The sequence below is a fragment of the Ursus arctos genome, unplaced genomic scaffold (assembly GCF_023065955.2).
Source record: "Ursus arctos isolate Adak ecotype North America unplaced genomic scaffold, UrsArc2.0 scaffold_34, whole genome shotgun sequence".
Taxonomy (NCBI): domain Eukaryota; kingdom Metazoa; phylum Chordata; class Mammalia; order Carnivora; family Ursidae; genus Ursus; species Ursus arctos.
Window position 1 is genome coordinate 30,504,556 of NW_026623030.1, and position 17,197 is coordinate 30,521,752.

General features: G+C 63.0%; 2 protein-coding genes across 2 annotated transcripts; one reads left to right on the forward strand and one right to left on the reverse strand.

Annotated features, from left to right (window-relative positions):
* Positions 1-955: 955 nt before the first annotated feature.
* Positions 956-6,349, reverse strand: DDX51 (DEAD-box helicase 51). Its single transcript, XM_026514642.4, is given in 15 exon segments — positions 956-1,639; positions 1,857-1,991; positions 2,081-2,144; positions 2,250-2,351; positions 2,532-2,648; positions 2,736-2,851; positions 2,929-3,127; positions 3,312-3,460; positions 3,546-3,654; positions 3,779-3,885; positions 3,976-4,047; positions 4,134-4,279; positions 4,579-4,729; positions 5,726-5,884; positions 5,887-6,349. Coding segments are annotated over 15 exon segments (2,016 nt in total). The 5' UTR covers positions 6,250-6,349; the 3' UTR covers positions 956-1,612.
* A 47-nt stretch (positions 6,350-6,396) lies between these two features.
* Positions 6,397-12,128, forward strand: NOC4L (nucleolar complex associated 4 homolog). The gene is made up of 15 exons (XM_026514641.4): positions 6,397-6,621; positions 6,780-6,900; positions 7,356-7,462; positions 7,707-7,814; positions 8,021-8,170; positions 8,247-8,346; positions 8,414-8,448; positions 8,856-8,906; positions 9,028-9,139; positions 9,348-9,408; positions 9,592-9,702; positions 9,790-9,950; positions 10,041-10,123; positions 10,235-10,348; positions 10,431-12,128. The coding sequence occupies exons 1-15, from the start codon at positions 6,505-6,507 to the stop codon at positions 10,548-10,550; spliced, it is 1,551 nt and encodes a 516-aa protein (XP_026370426.2). The 5' UTR covers positions 6,397-6,504; the 3' UTR covers positions 10,551-12,128.
* The last annotated feature ends 5,069 nt before the right edge of the window (positions 12,129-17,197 follow it).

Consider the following 17,197-nt stretch of genomic DNA (forward strand, 5'->3'; position numbering starts at 1 on the left):
AACTTAAATTTAAAAAACTACAGGTAGAATTTTTATACATTCCTGAAATGTTAAAATACAGAACAAAGGAGGAAAGAAGACAGGAGTGTACTGATGACGTTCAGGCACAAGAAGGCCTCGTCCCGAGCGGGACTGTTATTGCCCCGCAGAATAAGAGAAGACGTAGGTACAATTGTGACAAAGAAAACAGACTCAGGAAGCCAGAGAGAAAGACCGGAAACAATGAAACAGTTGAAGATTAGCTTCTGACCGGAAACCTCTGTTGGGAGTTCCTGACGTGGGCACAGGCATACAAGCTGTCCACGCGCGAGCATCCGTGTTTGGTATCTGCGTGTTTGAGCCCGGAGCGTGTCGTATCCGTGTTTCCCTTCCCAAACACCGATTCCACCAGCAGTCATACGTGAACGAACGCGACAAGTAACACAAAAAACCAGTAGCGAGCACACACCTCGCTGTGTGAGGAAAGGGAAATAGTGCCCGTGGGAGACCGGCCCTCTGGAGTCAGCCCGGCCTCGGTTTCCCAGAGGAGTCCGGGGGACGTCCATGAGGAAGCCCGGGACGAAGCCCGCATCCGAGAGACGGGATTGTGCAGGAAGCACGACTGCGTCCCTTGCGTAGGCAGTTCGGGCGTCTGGCGGTGATGCCCCGGCAGCGGGCCTGGACTACCGCCCCAGACTACCGCCCCGACGGACGGCAAGTCCGGCCAGGCTCCAGCGGTCAGCAAGGCCCCAGCGAGGGGGGCGGGAAGCAGGTGGTGGGCGGCTGGGGCCAGGTGGGCCGTATGCGGCCCCCACGTACCGAGACGTGAGCTGCTTTCCTGTGCAGGTTGGTTTCCGTCTAGAAGTCTGTACCCGTTTAGCTCGACGTTTCCCGTGCCCCTCCCGCAGCCCCGTGAGCAACCCCGCGGCACAGAGCCGTGTTCCCAGACGTTATCCTGAGGTAGCGAAGGGTGTACTTTCAGGACAGACAAGATACCCAGCTCAATGCCGGTTTTTTAAAGTTTGTTTTAATATCAGCATATGATTTTGAGAACAAAATCTTCACGTAAAGGGCCGGTCAGTGCTCCTGAAGCCTATTTTCTGTTACATTCACAACCCACGTCCCGGCGCCTGGTGACAGTGCCTTCGTCCCCGTGTGGAGCCCCCCAGCCGCGCAGTCTGGTCTGTGCCGACGCCGTGCGGAGGCTGCGGAGGCAGCGGGAATGGCTCACGGACGTGCGGGCTGGCGGGCAGCAGACGTCCTGAGGACGCCCAGCATCCATCCCATAATGGGCCGAGGCTCAACCCCAGACGCCGCCCCGTCCGTTTCCTGAAATCCCCACCTCTGTCAGCGGCTGCCCCTGACGGTCTCACCCGGGGCCCAGACTTGCCCGGGGCCAGGCCTGCTGCAGCGACCACGTCTGGGGCCTGGCACGCGGAGGCAGTGCACCGCAGGACGAAGGCCCTTTCCGCCGGCTGCTCCCTCTGAAATCCAAGAAATCTATCTTTTGCTCACATATCCAGCAGCCACTGCTCAGGACTTTTCCGGAAAGGAGGTGGCTAAGCCCAGCAGGAGGCACGGGGTGGAAGGGTCTGTTCTGCAGAGGGCTCAGCCTGCCTGTCCTCTGAGCCTGTCAGGGTGCCTTCTGTCTTCGCTCTTCCTGCGGACGGGAGAGGCAGAGACTCACGTAGCGCCACCTGCCCCGCCCCCGCAAGGGGCCCCCCCAACTCCCAAGCAGCAGCAGCACCCAGCACTCGCTCAGAAAGTACAGTTCTGGCCCTGGCCCCCCTCCCAGGGCTGCGTGTCCCCGTCCCGCACACGTTGTCCGGTCTTCCCAGACACGAGACGTGTGTCGCGAGAGCGCCTCAGCCCCTCACCTTGACGGCTCGCTCCAGCTGGGACAAGGCCTCCTCGTACTGCGGGAGCAGCGGCTGCAGGATCTCGTTGGGGATGTCGTGCCGCGCCATCTCTGGCACCCCGGCTTCAGCCAGCATGCGGAGAAACTTCCTCTCCTGCAGGGAGACGAGCAGGAAGGGGGCCCATGTTCCGCGAGCAGTGCTGCCAGCAGAGGCCCCAGCCCCCCAGCCTCCAGCACACAAACCTGCACTTTGAGGAGCAGCGTGAAGGCCTGTCCAGTTTTTCCAGCGCGGGCGGTTCTCCCGACCCTGAAACCAAGCCCAACTACCTCCAGAACGGTGGCCCCCAGGGGTCTGGTGGGATGGGGGTTTCCCTCCAGGGATCCTCCCTCCAAAAGCACGGGACAGCCTCACCGGTGCACGTAGGTCCGCAGGTACTGGGGGGCGTCGTAGTTGATGACCCGCTGCACGCCCTGCACGTCAATGCCTCGAGCTGTGGCGTCTGTGCTGATGAGGCTGGGGAACGTGAGGGGCTGTGGGCCCTGCCCGAGGCCGGGAGCCCCCCACACCCCCCTCCTGGCCCTGCTAGGGAGGCCGCCGCACTCAGGAAGTGAGTTTCCCACAGAAAGCACCCTTCAGAGGGCCCAGGCTGGTACCCGGCATGAGCATTCCACTCCTCTCTTTCCAGGTACTCACAGCTGAATCTTGCCCTGCTCAAACTGCTTCAAGACCACCTTCCTCTGGCTGGGCCCGCAGCGGGAGGAGAACTCTGCCGCGGTCACACCTCCGAAAGCCTGGACTAGCAGGAAGAGCCTGGGTGGGAAAAGCCAGAGGCAGCAGGGTAGGCAGGGGAGGGAGGCTGCCTCCCCTCTGCTCCCGCTCTGCTCACTCGGGCCTCACCTGTGGGAGTTCTCGCGGGAGTTGGTAAAGCAGAGGACCCTCGAGAAATTCTTCTCCAGGATCAGGTGCAGGACGGCCAGTGGCTTAGTGCGGAGGCTGCAGGGCACGTAATGGTGCTGTGGGGACAGCACAGGGTTGGCCAGGCCCCAAGTGCCTGAGTGCCCCCCTCCCCGCCCCTGCGCGCCCCACTCACCGAGAGCCCTGCGGGGAAGGCGTACTTCCCGCCTGAGTCCCCGTCCTCATCCTCGTCCGCATCTCTGGGGCCTCTGCGCGCCAGCCTTGTGGAGAAGAGCCGGGGCTGGTAGAGGCCCAGCTGCTGCAGCTTCTCAGGGTTCTGCGTCAGGGTGGCCGAGAAGAGCAGTTTCTGCAGTGGCATCTGAGGACAAGAGATACTGAAAAGGGGAGTGGGTGGTGGGACAGCAGTCTTGGCCTGGCCACCCTCCTGGAGACTGACCGCCCCAGAACAAACCGGACCAGAATGGGGCAGAGGGGGTCTCAGAGACAGAGGGAAAGCATGACAGGGGGCCGTGCTGGGGCAGCCGCACCAAGTACGGGGCAGGGCTCAGCGTCAGGTACCTGGCAGCAGTGGTGGCCTGGGGCTGCCTCCTCTGGAGCAGAGCCAAGGGGTGGTCCTTGGCACCATCACTCCGGAAGACCGCCTCCACCACCCGGGGCAGCCAGGACTGGTGCATGCTGTCTATCATGCGGTCGGCCTCGTCGATGACCTAGGGGCAGCAGGAGTCCTGGTGTCTGGTGGCCAAGATCAGCATTGGCTCCAAACCCCAGCCTTCCTCCAGATGTGCAACGTACCAGGAAGCGGAGGTGCTGGAGGCTGAATCCTGGGGTCTGGTCAATGTGGTCCACCAGGCGGCCAGGGGTGGCCACCACTACGTCAGCCAAGCAGCGGAAGCCGTCTGCTCTGAGGAGCAGAATGACTCAGCAAAGGGCCCCATGCCGACCCCCCAACACCACTGGGAGCCTGCAGAGTGGGTCCAGATAGCCGCTTCCTATTCCCTGAGGAGCCCCAGCCCCACAGGACCTACGTCTTCTGGACAAGACTCTCCTGCTCCTTGACCAGTGACTTCTGCCCGGTGACCAAGGCGACGCGCAGAGGCGTGGCGTCTGTGTAGCTGTTGAACACTTTGCTCACCTGGAGAAAAAGCGGCCATCACCAACCGGGTAGCAAGCACCGCAGTGACACAGGTGCTAGGTTCGACCTGGAGGCGTGGGGCACCCGTACCTGCTGGGCCAGCTCCTTGGTGGGCAGCACGACCAAAGCACGGACCTGGCAAACAGCTCGACAGAGCAGGGCCTGGATGGCACGACAGTCACCTGAGTCAGCAGAGCCGGCTCCCCGCCTGTGGGGCCCACTTGGAGGGCGGGGGTGCTTACGCTCACCTGTACCACAGGAATGACGAAGGCCAAGGTCTTCCCACTGCCCGTCGGGGCAGAAACACAAAGGTCCCTGGGCCGGTAGCCACCTCGGGCCACCAGAAACCCGTTGGCTGTGCTCTCCAGGAGGGCAGGAATCACTGCTGCCTGGACTGGACAAAGGAGGAGACACAGGTCACGTCTGAACACAAATACCCGGAATCCGCAGAGGCACCGAAGCCAAAAGTAGCCTCACCCCTCATCTCTGACTTCTAGACTGGGCTGTTCTCGCTCAAGGACGGCACCAGAGCCTCTAGGAGCGCCAGGCCCAGGCGCCCAAGAATGTCAAAAACCCAGACAGCACATGATGCCGGATGTGCCTAGGGGCCCGTGTTCACAGCTGCTGCACTGCGGCCTTGTGTGGCTCTTGGTGCAGATGCTCTCGAAGCCGTGCCCCCCGCCCCCCAAGCACCTGGGAAGTAGGACGAGATGCCATGAGCCCGCAGTTTTTTCTGCATGTCTGGGTGGACTTCAGGGATGTCCTCGATAGGCACCAAGTCTTCGGTGACACTCTTTCCAACACAGCTTGGCTCAGCCAACCACGACGGTAGGAAAGGCTGGACCTACCGTAAAGAGAAAGAAACCAAGCGAATACTTCAGGGTCTGTGGGGCTAGGGAAGCAACACCCGCAGAAACCAAGAACTTAGGTACTCAAGCTGAAGAGGCCAGAGCAAGGTATGCCAACAAGCCTAACTCATTTCCCAGCTTCTCCCCTGTCCCCCACCTTCCACACAGCCTTTAAAGGAATTAAGAAACACAAACCGGAAAGTGCAAAATCCCCCAGGGGGCTTCCTCTCACACCTAAGGTAACATCCACACCGGAGGTGCGCCTGCAGAGCCCTCCAGGACCTGGCACTCACCTGTCCCCAACCTCATTTCCTATCACTGGCTGAGCCCTAGCCATACAAACCTCTGTTCTCACACGCGGAAGCTCACTGCTGCCTCAGGGCCTTTGCGCCAGCCCCGCCTTCTGCTTGATGCTCACTTCCCCGTCCATCTTACCTGCGCTGATCCCAACTCAAGGTGGACCTCCACACGGGCACAGACACGAAGGTGCCCCAACACACCCTGGCAAGTCCACCACCTCCTTCCTGGCAATCACGGTCATCCCAGAGCCTTCCAGTTTGGTACTTACTTACTGAACACCTCCACCAAAATAAGAAAAAGACTAACTCAAAAGCCCGCTGAAAACCGCATCTTCTTTCCCGAGTGGGTGAGCACGGAAGAGAAACTCCTTAAACACACACGCCAAGTAAGTGAAATTAGTTTCAGACCCACTGTGACAACAACAAACCCACTTACCACACTCACAAAATCTTTTTTACAACTGAAAACAAAAAAGCTGAGCTTACACAGGACTCGAACTCCCAAAAGGAAAATTACAAGCCACACAACCGAAGTCCGCAGACGTTCACTTACTGAATACTTAGGAAGCCCCACAGGCGCGGCCCTCCGAGCTACCCCACGAGCACCGGCAGGACTGCGAACACCCACCCACAGCCAGTTCCCGGCTGAAGCAAAGTCGTCGAAGGCTTCCCTTCCCACCCCGGGCCGCTCACCTTTGGCGCCCTGTTTCTTCCAAAGCCCCCGAGCAGGAGGGCGCGGGCTGGAGGCCCCGACGCCTCTCCGGGGGGCCGTTCCCCTGGGTCTTCCGGCGGCCCCGCGCCCTCGGCGTCCGCGCCGCTCTCTCCCGGCGCCTCCTCGCTGCTCCCTGCGCGGCAGAAACGGGCCGGGGCGGCGCGTCAGCCCCCCCGCGGACCCGGATCCCACGGCCGCGCCCGCGTCCCTGCCCGGCCCCACCTGTGTCCTCGTCGTCCACTTTCCGCCGCTTCCCCTTCGGCTCGTGCGGGCTCCCCGCCGCCCCGCCGCCCTCGCGCCTCCGCGCTCTGCGCGGCCGCCGCCGCCGCCGCCCCGCCGCCTCCGACGCCCGCGCGGCCTCCTGCTGTGCCGGCTGCTTTTGCTGCTGCCGCTCTCGGGCCCGGCACTGCAGCCGCTCCAGCAGCGCGCGCGCCCGGCCGTCCGCCTCGGCCTCTGCCCCGGCCGCCTCGGGGCCCGCGTACCGCGCGACGTGGAAGAGCGCCATGCCGGCCGGCCGCACGTCTCCCGGCGAGACGCGCCGTGATGATGGTGGAGGCGCGGGGCGGTGTCGTCGGGGGCCGGGCGGCGGCGGCAGCGGCGGCGCGGGCAGGAGACCCGGGCGCAGAGGTGACGTCACAGCGGCGCCGGGCGGTGGCGGCCGCGTGCAGGAGGCTCCGGCGCGGGGCGGTGACGTCCGCGGAGGCCTGGCGGCGGCGCGCGTGTCCGGGTGTCTGTCGCGTGGAGCGGTGGCATCAGCGGCATGGAGCGGGACCCCGGTCCCGAGGGCGTGCGCCGGGCCCTGGGCCGCCTGGTGGAGGCGGTGCTGGCGAGCCGGGGCGAGGCCAACGCAGTATTCGACATCCTAGCGGTGCTGCAGGTGGGGGGGCGCGGCGGTCTGAGGCCGGCGTCGGAGGCTGGGGAGGGGGTTTTGGGGAGCGCGGGACCGGAGGCTCGGGTGGGCGGGTGACGTCGGGGCAGGGCGTGGGGCAGCAGTGGGCATGGGGGGGGGTCCCCGTGACCAGCCTGTCCCTGCAGTCCGAGGACCACGAAGAGACCCAGGAGGCGGTGCGCGCGTGCAGCCGCCTTTTCGGGGCCCTGCTGGAGCGGGGAGAGCTGTTTGTGGGCCAGCTGCCCTCGGAGGACACGGTCATGGCAGGTGAGCGTCCCCGGGGGCGCTGGGCTGCCCTGCGCTTCCCGGCCTCGGCTCTGGGAAGGCCCGGGGAGACTTGGCCCCCAAGCCGCACCGCTGGGCCCGCGGGTCAGTGGAGGCTCACAGAGCTGTGGGTGGGGGATGGTGCTGGGGGCTGGCTGGGGTTCGGCAGAGACACCCTTATGGTCTGGTTGCCACGGGGTTACCAGGGCGTCTGCTCCTGAGATCTGATGCTGTCTGATTGTCTGGTCAGCATCTGATGAAGCTGCAGTCCTGTGTCATCACCCCTCGGTCATTCAGGTCTTGGGATAAAGCGAGGGGGAGGGACTGTGCCCTCGGGTTAGGAGGTTCTTTCGTCCCACCCCAGGTCTGGGGGCGCAGTGACCGTTTGCACCATTTCCCTGACAGGGCTGGGTGGAGAGTAGTGGGCGTGTGTGGGCTGACCCTGTTGCAACCCGCAGGGTCCCAGGGGGCCACGCGCAAGTACAAGGTGTGGATGAGGCATCGTTACCGCAGCTGCTGCAACCGTCTGCAGGAGCTTCTGACTCACCCCTCCTTTGAGGTCAAGGTGAGTCTCGCTGACCTCCGGCATTCCATGCACCCCCAGCTGTGGTTGTCCACATGCACAGAGGCAGGGCTGAGGCTGCCTGCGTCGGCCTGGTGACCAGTTTTGTTCAGGTCCGGGTACTTGTGGGGGAGCTGTGTCAAGCGTACTTGGGTTTGCGTGCTGGGGGGAGGTCTGTGGCCATGCCTGCAGCGGGCATGACCTGTGGTAGGGGCGCCTTGGCCACTCTGCTACCCACTGTCCCCAGGAGCTGGCTGTCAGCACTCTCATGAAGTTTGTGCAGCTGGAAGGAGCTCACCCCCTGGAGAAACCTAAGTGGGATGGCTACTACCTGTTCCCTCGCCAGCTTTTCAAGGTGGGGTGCACGGGGGCAAGTGGGGGGAACAGAAACCCCCGGCCAGAGCTGGGATGAGCCCTGGCGCAGGTGGCTAGTGCATGCGGTGCGTTTGCCATGCCCTCCCCTGTGGGAGGGGGTGAGGCTGCCAGCTCACTGGTCTCCTAGGGCAGTCCCTTGGTCATGGGGCTGATGCACTGACGCCCACCTCCCTGCCCGGCACCCAGGCGGTGGTGGAAGGCCTTCTCTCTCCAGAGGACGACTGCTCGCTGCTTCTGTCCCGGTTCCAGGAGTACTTGGAACATGACGACATCCGCTACCACACGATGCAGGCAGCCACGGGTGTCGTGGGTCGCGTTGCTGACAGGTACCCGGAGGTGAGCTGGCTGGGTCCTGTGGCCTGGGGACAGGTGGGCGGTGGCCATGCCCGTGCTCAGGCCAGGTCTTCTGCAGGTGCCGCTCACGTTCTGGAACAATGCTTTCACGCTGTTGTCGGCTGTAGGCCTCCCCCGCCAGGAGTGCAGCACCTCCAGCTTCTACGTGAAGCACGTGGGTGAGTGTCCGGGGCCGGCGGGCTGCCTCCTCTCCCGCACACCCGCTGACTCCTGCCTTCCTTGCAGAGCTCTCACGCACGTGGAAAGTCGTTCATCTGAAGGTGAGACGCTCTAGAGGGGTCGGTGGCCTTCCTGGGAGGGGGGGCTCCTTTCGTACGGAGGCAGCATGTGTGGGACAGGAAGAGGACTAGCCACCCCTTGCCTGGCTTGGGCAGCCACGGGGGTCCCTCACAGGGACCGGGAGCGGGGTGGGGGAGGTGCACAGGTACCTGGTTCCTAGGCTCGCAGCAGGCCCTTGCTGTGGGCGGTCACGGACACGATGCTCACCTGCTCCCCTACCACCAGGATCCAGGCTGGGTGTTTCCTGTCGTCTCGTCGGGAGTTGTTGGGTTTGGGGTTTTGAGCTTCTCCTTCCACAGGGCAAGGGGAAACTGGTGTCCCTCCTGGGGGCAGGTGGCGGGGTGGGAACCTTGCGTGCAGCTCCGACACATCTCATGTGCTGCTGCAGGAGCACAGGAAGGCCTTCCAGCTGATGTGGCTCGGCTTCCTCAAGCACAAGGTAGGGACGGGGTGGGCGGGGAGTGGGCGCCCTGGGGAGCAGGCGCCCCTGGTCTGGGCCCTATGGCTCCTGGGGCTCTTGGAGCGGGGCAGGTGTGCCCATACCTGCTGCTCCCTGCCAGCTGCCGCTCAGCCTCTGCAAGAAGGTGCTGGTGATCATGCACGACTCCATCCTGCCCCACCTGGCGCAGCCCAGCCTCATGATCGACTTCCTGACCCGCGCCTACGACATGGGTGAGTGCTGAGCTCCCGCGTGTGGGGCCGTGTCTGCCAGCGGTCGGGGCTCCTGCAGCTGTGTGGCTGGCGGGAAAGCCTGCTTTCCCTCCTGGGCTGGACTGAGGAGGGCGGCTCTGTGGCTGGTGGCCTCCAGCTTTGTTGGACTCACCTCTGGGCTGGAGGGGTGAGGTGGGCTGGGGCTTCACAGCCGCACGTGTGTCTGCAGGGGGAGCCATCAGTCTCTTGGCCTTGAACGGACTTTTCATCCTGATTCACCAGCACAACCTGTGAGTGTTCGTCCGGGAGGCGTCTGCCCGAGGCTGGGGAGCCGGCTGGCCCGTCCCTGGGGGGGGTTGGGCTGGAGAAGGGCAGGGGAGGGGACTGAGCCCCTGGAAGCCACTACCTATCCCTTCGTTATCCGCTTCCATCCCCGTGCCTGAATGTCACTTACACGCCTCCTCCCCCCGCAGCGAGTACCCAGATTTCTACCGGAAGCTCTATGGCCTCCTGGACCCGTCTGTCTTTCACGTCAAGTACCGGGCCCGGTTTTTCCACTTGGCCGATCTCTTCCTGTCGTCCTCGTGAGTGCCAGAGGCGGGGCTGAGACCCCAAGTGGGGACTGGGGTGTTGGGCGAGGGGGTCTCACTCACACCCACCATCCTACCCAGCCATCTGCCCGCCTACCTGGTGGCTGCCTTTGCCAAGCGCTTGTCCCGCCTGGCCCTGACGGCGCCCCCAGAGGCCCTGCTCATGGTCCTGCCTTTCATCTGTAATTTGCTGCGCCGGCACCCCGCCTGCCGCGTCCTCGTGCACCGCCCTCTGGGCCCTGGTGAGTGCGACTGGGAGTTCTGGGGGCCTGCCGCCTGCAGCCAGTACGCCGGGGGCCGGTCATAGAATAGGCCCTGGGTCTCGTTTGTAGAGCTGGATGCCGACCCCTATGATCCCGACGAGGAGGACCCTGCCAAGAGCCGAGCTCTGGAGAGTTCCCTGTGGGAGCTGCAGGTGAGCCTGGTGGGCATGTCACCCCACCTCCCGGCTCACCTGGGCGTGTGCCGCCGTCCCGGTGCCCTGGCTGCCCGGGGAGGGAGTGGTGACGTCGCGCGTGCTCCACAGGCCCTCCAGCGGCATTACCACCCTGACGTGTCCCAGGCTGCCAGCGTCATCAACCAGGCTCTGTCCGTGCCTGACGTCAGCATCGCGCCACTGCTGGAGCTCACAGCGTTTGAGGTGAGGCAGGGACGCTGAGGGCGGGTGGCCGGGGTGCAGGAACTGCGCAGTGTGGGAGTGTCCGTTTGTCCGTTCCTTGCAGGTCTTTGAGCGAGACCTGAAGAAGAAGGGCCAGGAGTCAGTGCCACTGGAGTTCATCCCTGCCCAGGGTCTGTTGGGCCGGCAGGACGATCTCTGTGCCCAGCACTTCACGCTCAGCTGACCCTGTGGCCTCCCCCCCACCCCCATAAGTGGTTTTATAGGAGAGCAATTGGGGTGGGCTGTGGGCAGCTAGGCAGGGGTCTGGGGAGGCGCTGAACTTGTCTCTTGGCTCCTCTGGCGGCTGTTTCCACAGTGCTGGCCACGCTGTGTCCACTTACATCACTACCCCCGCCCCTGCCTGCTGTGCACGTGGCCTCCACTGGAAGGTGGTGTCCAGGGGCCTCTCACTTTGCTAACCCTGGTGGGGAGGACCAAGGTGGGTGCTGGGGGAAGGGGCGCTACAGAAGTGGCTCCTGCCACGGGGCCTCCAGCCACAGGGGGCTCCAGGTGCATGGGTGGTGGCTTCTGCAAGCTTCCCTGGGTGTCCCAGACTCTCCCAGTCCCCTCATATCCAGGAGGGGTCTGGCCCACGCCCCCCCCTTTCCACTGCAGTGGACTCCGTGACCCAGGAGTGACAGTTGAGGGTTCTCTGTCCTGGTTAGTCTTGGGGTGCACAGCAAGCGCTGGTTCCCGGCCACGTCCTGAGGAGGACCCTTTGTCCCCTGACCCCGGGTCTTGGCGTGTGTGCGCCCCGTCAGAGGGAGTTACCGCTGGAGGCCGCCTCACCCTTCCATCCTGTCCCCAAGCAGAGTGTGCACCGGCAGCCACGGGCCAATCGCTTATTTTATTCCGGGGTGTTTATTCTTTTGAGGCCCCGTTTCTGTCAGGCCAGCCTGGTTCTCGAGCCCACGTTTCTTCTTAAAAACCTGCTTGTCTGCGGATACAGGAGTCACGGGTGTGATGGCAGCTCACGTGGCTGGGGGGTCTGGTGGAGGCACGGGGGGAGTGGAGAGCCTGGGAGGGGAGACCCCGGTTGCCCTGTGGTCTCCTGAGTTCCTGGCACACCCCCATCCCACAGGAGTGCCCTGGGGTCACAGCAGGCAATAATTTGGGCGGTTTGGCCTCTAGGGAGCTGCTCCAGTGGCCGAGGACCCTGGTGTGCCTAGTGGGGGCTTTGCCCAAGTGGCGAAGGAGCACCTCCTCTGTGTGCAGCGTCGTGTGAATTAGGGACACTAGCGCCCCACCCCCAGCTGTACTGCCCTGCCTCTGTCCCAAGCCGGTCCCTGCCCCGGGGCCTTTGCACTGCTGTTCCCACAGCTTTCCCCTCCTTTGCCCCTGGCTTTCCGACCCCTGGCTGATGAGGCTTGCAGAGACCTCTGCTGAGCATCCTGTGTGTAACCACATTTTGTGCGTCCCACATGGCACTCACTTCATCTTTGTGGCCCTGCTGCCCTGCAGTAGTCCGCAGACTGTCCCTGCCGGCCTTCGCAAGGACCGAGGAGGTCTCGTTACTGGACTTGCCTCGCCCCTGGGGCCCAGGACTTTCCTGGCACGGGGGAGCGGCTCGCGCACATTGCGGGGGATGGTCTCGAGTCTCCTGAGGAGCCTGCTACCAGGAGACTCACGTGCCAGAGGCCGTCAGTGCCCCCCATCCTTGGTGCGGGGACACCAGGGAGCAGTGTGGATGGGCTGAGGCCTCACACAGATTGAGAAATGCCATTGATTTTTTTAAAGTTAAATTATAAAAGGCTTAAGTAGGTGTTTCTGATTTTTTTTAAATTTAGCATTGTGTGTTCTGTATAGACGTTCTCATTTTGGCAGATTTGGGACGCCCACCTCCTGGACACCCCCGTCGGCCACACCCCTGACCCCCAGGGCCGGGCAGCTGCACTCGGCCACATTTGGCATTGGGCCGGGGTTTCTTTTTTATTTTATTTTTTCAAGAGATTTTTATTAGTCGAGTGAGCAAGCGTGGGGGGGGGGCAGAGGGACAAAGAGGGACAAGCAGACTCCCCGCTGAGCTTAGAGCCTGATGCAGGGCTGATCCATGACCCCGAGATCATGACCTGATCTGAGCCCCCCAGGCTGGTGCTTCTCCGCCTCTCGTCCAGGTGGCCGTTTGGGTGGTTGGGTGAGTGGACGCGGGGTGGGGGCAGGGACAGGTGGAGGAACTGGGCAGGGCAGCCCCACTGGGGTGGCCAGGACAGCCTCTGAGGCTTCTGGGCTGGGAGCCTGAGCACCTGACGGACTTCGGGCTGCTGGTCTGGGGGTGTTAGAGTTCAGATGGTTGGGGCTCTGGAACCTTCCGGGATCTGAGTGAAAGTGCTGGAGTGGGGCCTAGGGTCTGCCCTTGTAGAGGCTCCCTGGCCAGGCAGCCACTGTCCTAGGAGGGCTGCACATGCCCTGGCGGAGCACCTCTGCGCGGAGGGCCCTTCTCCCCATTCGCGGCTCCAGCCCGTCTGCCATGGCAGCCCCAGGGCTGTGGCCTCCTTGTCTTCCGCGGCAGCTCGTGGCCGTCCCTGTGGGGGCAGCTGCCCACGTCAAGTCTCCCCGAGATGCTGGCTGCCAGCAGTGTGCAGTGGTCTGAGTACCGCCCGTCTGCAGGGACCGTGAGGGCGGCACCCCAGTGCCCGGGATGATGGCCAGCACTTGTTTCCTGTAGCAGAGCTCTCGGAACCGGCCTTCCGGGGTCTGAGGTGCCACGGGCTCCCCTCCGGTGCAGAGGCCTCTGCCTGTTGGGGCTCATACGGTGCTGACCACAACCCCGTGAGCGTCCCGAGGCCTGTGGCCCGTGGACTGCGGGGATGGGCTGCTCCAGGCTCCACCCCAGAGCTGTGGCATCTCCGCCCTTGGAGGCAAAACGGTGATTTCCTGCAAACCAACTGCTTGTTCTTTAATTAAAACACGGTTCTGGGTGTATTAATCACCTTTAAATTACAGAAGCAATACAAAGCTGATCGTAAGAATTCCAGTGGAAGCCGGCGCACAGGGAGACAGGGAGGCATTGTTCCCCAAGATCGCCCGCTCTCGGGTGGGACCCACGGTTCCCAGCCTTGGTACTTGACGCTTAACACCCACTGTTCATCCCCCAGCGCCAGCATTGCTGTTCCTGGCCCGGGAGCAGCTGCTCACGCAGCGCCCCACCCGCTCCGCCGTGGGCCGTGAGCTGGCCACGCTGGTCCCGCTCTCGCTGCGCTCTCTCGCACCTCTCCCAGGCCACGGAGCCCACGGCCCAGCCTCTGGCGGAGTCCAAGCTTTGTTTGCCACTGGGCACGTCGGCTCGCCCTAGCTTGAGGTGCAGTTTTTAAAAAGCACTTTTTTTGGAGGGGCAGCTGGGTGGCTCAGTGGGCTCGGCCTCCAGATCAGGCTCCATGGGGAGTCTGCTTGAGAGTCTCTCTTCCTCTGCCCCTCCCTGCACGTGATCTAAAATAAATCTTAGAAACGCTTTTTTTGGGGGGGGACTTTCAGATACTCTTTCAGTATAACTGTGCGTTATGCAATATGTGGGACGTCGTTACACTAAACTCTAAATTTGGGATGAAACCCCTACTATAAATTAACCATTGTTTTAAAAGATTTTATTTATTTATTTGACAGAGACAGACAGCCAGTGAGAGAGCGAACACAGGCAGGGGGAGTGGGGGAGAGAGAAGCAGGCTCCCACCAAGCAGGGAGCCCGATGCGGGGCTCGATCCCAGGACCCTGGGATCATGACCTGAGCCGAAGGCAGACGCTTAACGGCTGAGCCACCCAGGCGCCCGAGATTAGCCGTTTAACGTGCATGATTCAGTGCCATTTGGTACATCTATGCTGTGTGACCCATCTGGATCTAGTTCCAGAACTTTCCGACACCTGCTCAGGTGCAAGCCCCTAACAGGCTGGCTGGGAGTCCTGCACTCCGAGCTTGGGCAGCCCTAGTCCTCAGGCAGGAACCGGCAACCTTGGTGGACATGAGGCATTGGGCTGAGGAGCCTGGCTCTGTAGGAAGAAGGTTGTGCCCCAGGCTTCCCTGTGTGCTGGGCCTATCCTGTAGTCTGGTGTCTGGTGGAGTACGGAACCCAGTGCAAACTGAGGGCTGGCCTCTGCCCGGCCCCCGGGAGGGACGCAGGCCTGGAGCGCCCTGTCCAGTAGGAGTGCTGGCTGCCTGGACCCGGCCATTCGGAGTCCACGTGCAGCTCACACTGGGGCTTTGGGCCACACGGCATCCTCTCCACCTTGGAAGGGGCTGGACGCCAGCAGCCCCCACGGCCCCGTAAAGACTGGACACCAAGGCGGGAGCCCCCCGGTTGGCAGGGCCCAGTGCGTGCTGTCACACATTGGGGCTAGGGAGCCGATTCTGTGGCCCCATGGGGACGACCCCAGAGGTGGCTGTTTGGGGACCCCCTGGGCCTCCCCTGTGCCCTTCCCCTGGGTGATGTTAACCCGTGTCCCTTCCCCGCAGTAAACTCTGACAGTAAGAACAATAGTTCTCAGGGAGTTCGGGGGTCCTCCCATGGGGTTGTCCAACCTGAGGGGGTCTCAGGGACCCTGGACTGGCCCTAGGGGTCAGACGTGGGGGGCGTCTCAGGGACCCCAGACTGGCCGTGGATGTCAGATGTGAGGGGTCTCAGGGACCCCAGACTTGCTGTGGATGTCAGACATTAGGGCATCTCAGGGACCCCAGGCTGGCTGTGGGGGTCAGACAGGGGGGTCTTGGGGACCCCAGACTGGCCATGGATGTCAGACATGAGGGGGTCTCAGGGACCCTGGACTGGCTGTGGGGGTCAGATGTATGTTGTCTCAGGGACCCCGGACTTGCTGTGGATGTGAGATGTGGGGGGTCTCAGGGACCCCAGAGTGGCTGTGGGGGTCAGATGTGGGGTGGGGTCTCAAGGAAATGGGTGTGCATGACATTGGGAGACCCTGAGAAAGGGGATCCCTGCACCTGCTCCCCCAATAAGCACTAACAGGGGCAAAGCCCCCATGACAGGAGCTCATAGGTCATCAGGCAGAGCAAGGTGAGTAGAAAATGTCGGTGCAGGCGGCCTTGGATGGAGCGTCCAGAACCGACGTCCAGGCCCTGGGGCAGCAGGGCAGGCAGGAGCCTCCTGTGTGGTCTCAGGACAGCATGGTTGGTTGGGATGATGGGCCTTTCAGTGTGTCGGGGAGGGCAGGTAGTGGAGGGGGGCACTCAGGGGTCCCAAGGGCTGTGGCTGTGTGTGACCCAGGGTCGGATCCCACGGATGGCCTGGCCCCTCCCTCTGTCCCTCCACTTGGGGCAGCAGTGGCCTCCCCTCCCCCTCATCACCATGTTGCCAACCTCACACTGTCAACGCTACTTCTCTCTTCCCGGCCCATACATCCCTCCCCGACACCACCCAACCTAGGGGAAAGGGGGAGCCTGACCGACAGAGACCCCACTCCTGCCATGTTCAGAATACGAGCTGAAGACAGAATGTGTATGTCTTTGCAAACACGCAGGGGTGCAGCGTTTCCTGCCCTGCGAGCAGGTGCATGGGGAGCTTGGGCCGTGCCTCTTCAAGGGGCCAGGGATACAGCGCCCCTCCCTGTGCCGTGAGCGGCTCCGGGCTGACTGCCCCTTCTCCCGGCACAGAGACTCCAATGCCTGCAGGCCCAGAGTTTTAGACAAACTCAAAGGTCCTGTTGGACCCTCGCTGAGGCCAGTGTTGACTGAGCACCTACTGTGTGTGTGGGCGTCCTGTTCGGTCCTCGCTGCGCACCTCCTGGCAAAGCCTCTCAAGGGAGCCTCTCCCTCCCTCCTTCGGTCCCTCATGCCCTGTCGCCTCCAGGAGGTGAGTGGGGCTGGCGGGCGATGAAGTCACAGTCACCTAAGTCATGCAGCCCATCTGGTGAGATGTGGCGTATCCGTCCCGCTGATAAGGAGCACTCATGCACTTGCCTGGCATTTAGCAAATTAGCTGCGGACAATTTGATGTCTGCAGGCGTACTTCCTGAGAGGTCAGTCAGTGCGAGGAGCTTGGCGAGGGTCCCCCGCCCCCGTAAGTGCTTTCCCGCCGGACTGCGCCCCTGCGCCCGGTTTGCTCGCCTCTGTGGGAGAGGATGGTCCGCTAACGGAAGCCGCCAGCCTCACCGCCACTTTCAGGAGCGGAGTGGTGAAGGTTGTGGCTTTGGCGTCCACCAGCCGGGCCTGCACCCCCAGCCTCAGCTGTCCCACGCACACAGGGGCTGAGCCAGGTGCCAGGGCTGCACACAAATCCTCCAGCGCTTAGCAGCTAGAAACTCAGCTGTCTGCAAAGGGCCAGAGTGGCTGGTGTGGCGCTGTGGCCCCATGCAGCAGCTTGCCCGCGCCACTGTGGAGCGCGGCAGGGCACGGGGGGGTGGGCGAGCATGTGTGTGCCCCAACGGCTATCCGCAAGGGCAGGCGGGCGGGTTTAGCTTGTGGGTGGTGGCCGGCCAAGCCCTGGTCTGGTGAGCTCTCTTCCCTTTACAAGTCTCAGCCGTGTGCATGACCGAGCACCTGGCGACGGCTCCTGTCCACGGACGTGCAGATGAACGTGGCCTCCAGGCGGGACAGGTGACGTCCCCTGCAGGTGCAGAAGTCAGCTTTGCGTTTCGGGGATTCCTTTGGGGCTTCCCGCCAGGCCTGCACCCGGGGTTCTCCTGGAGGCCGCTGGATGGTCTTATAGGTCGCATCATTGCCCAACGGTTTGACAGACGCCTTGACGACGTTCCCTGTATGTCTGCGTGAGATCCCCGTGACCTCCGTCCCAGGCGTGGCCGTGCTTACCACGTTGGTGCCCATCCCCCTTCGTCACAAATCCCAGAACCCCACCGGCCCTCTGCCTTGGAAGCGAGCGACCCAGCGCG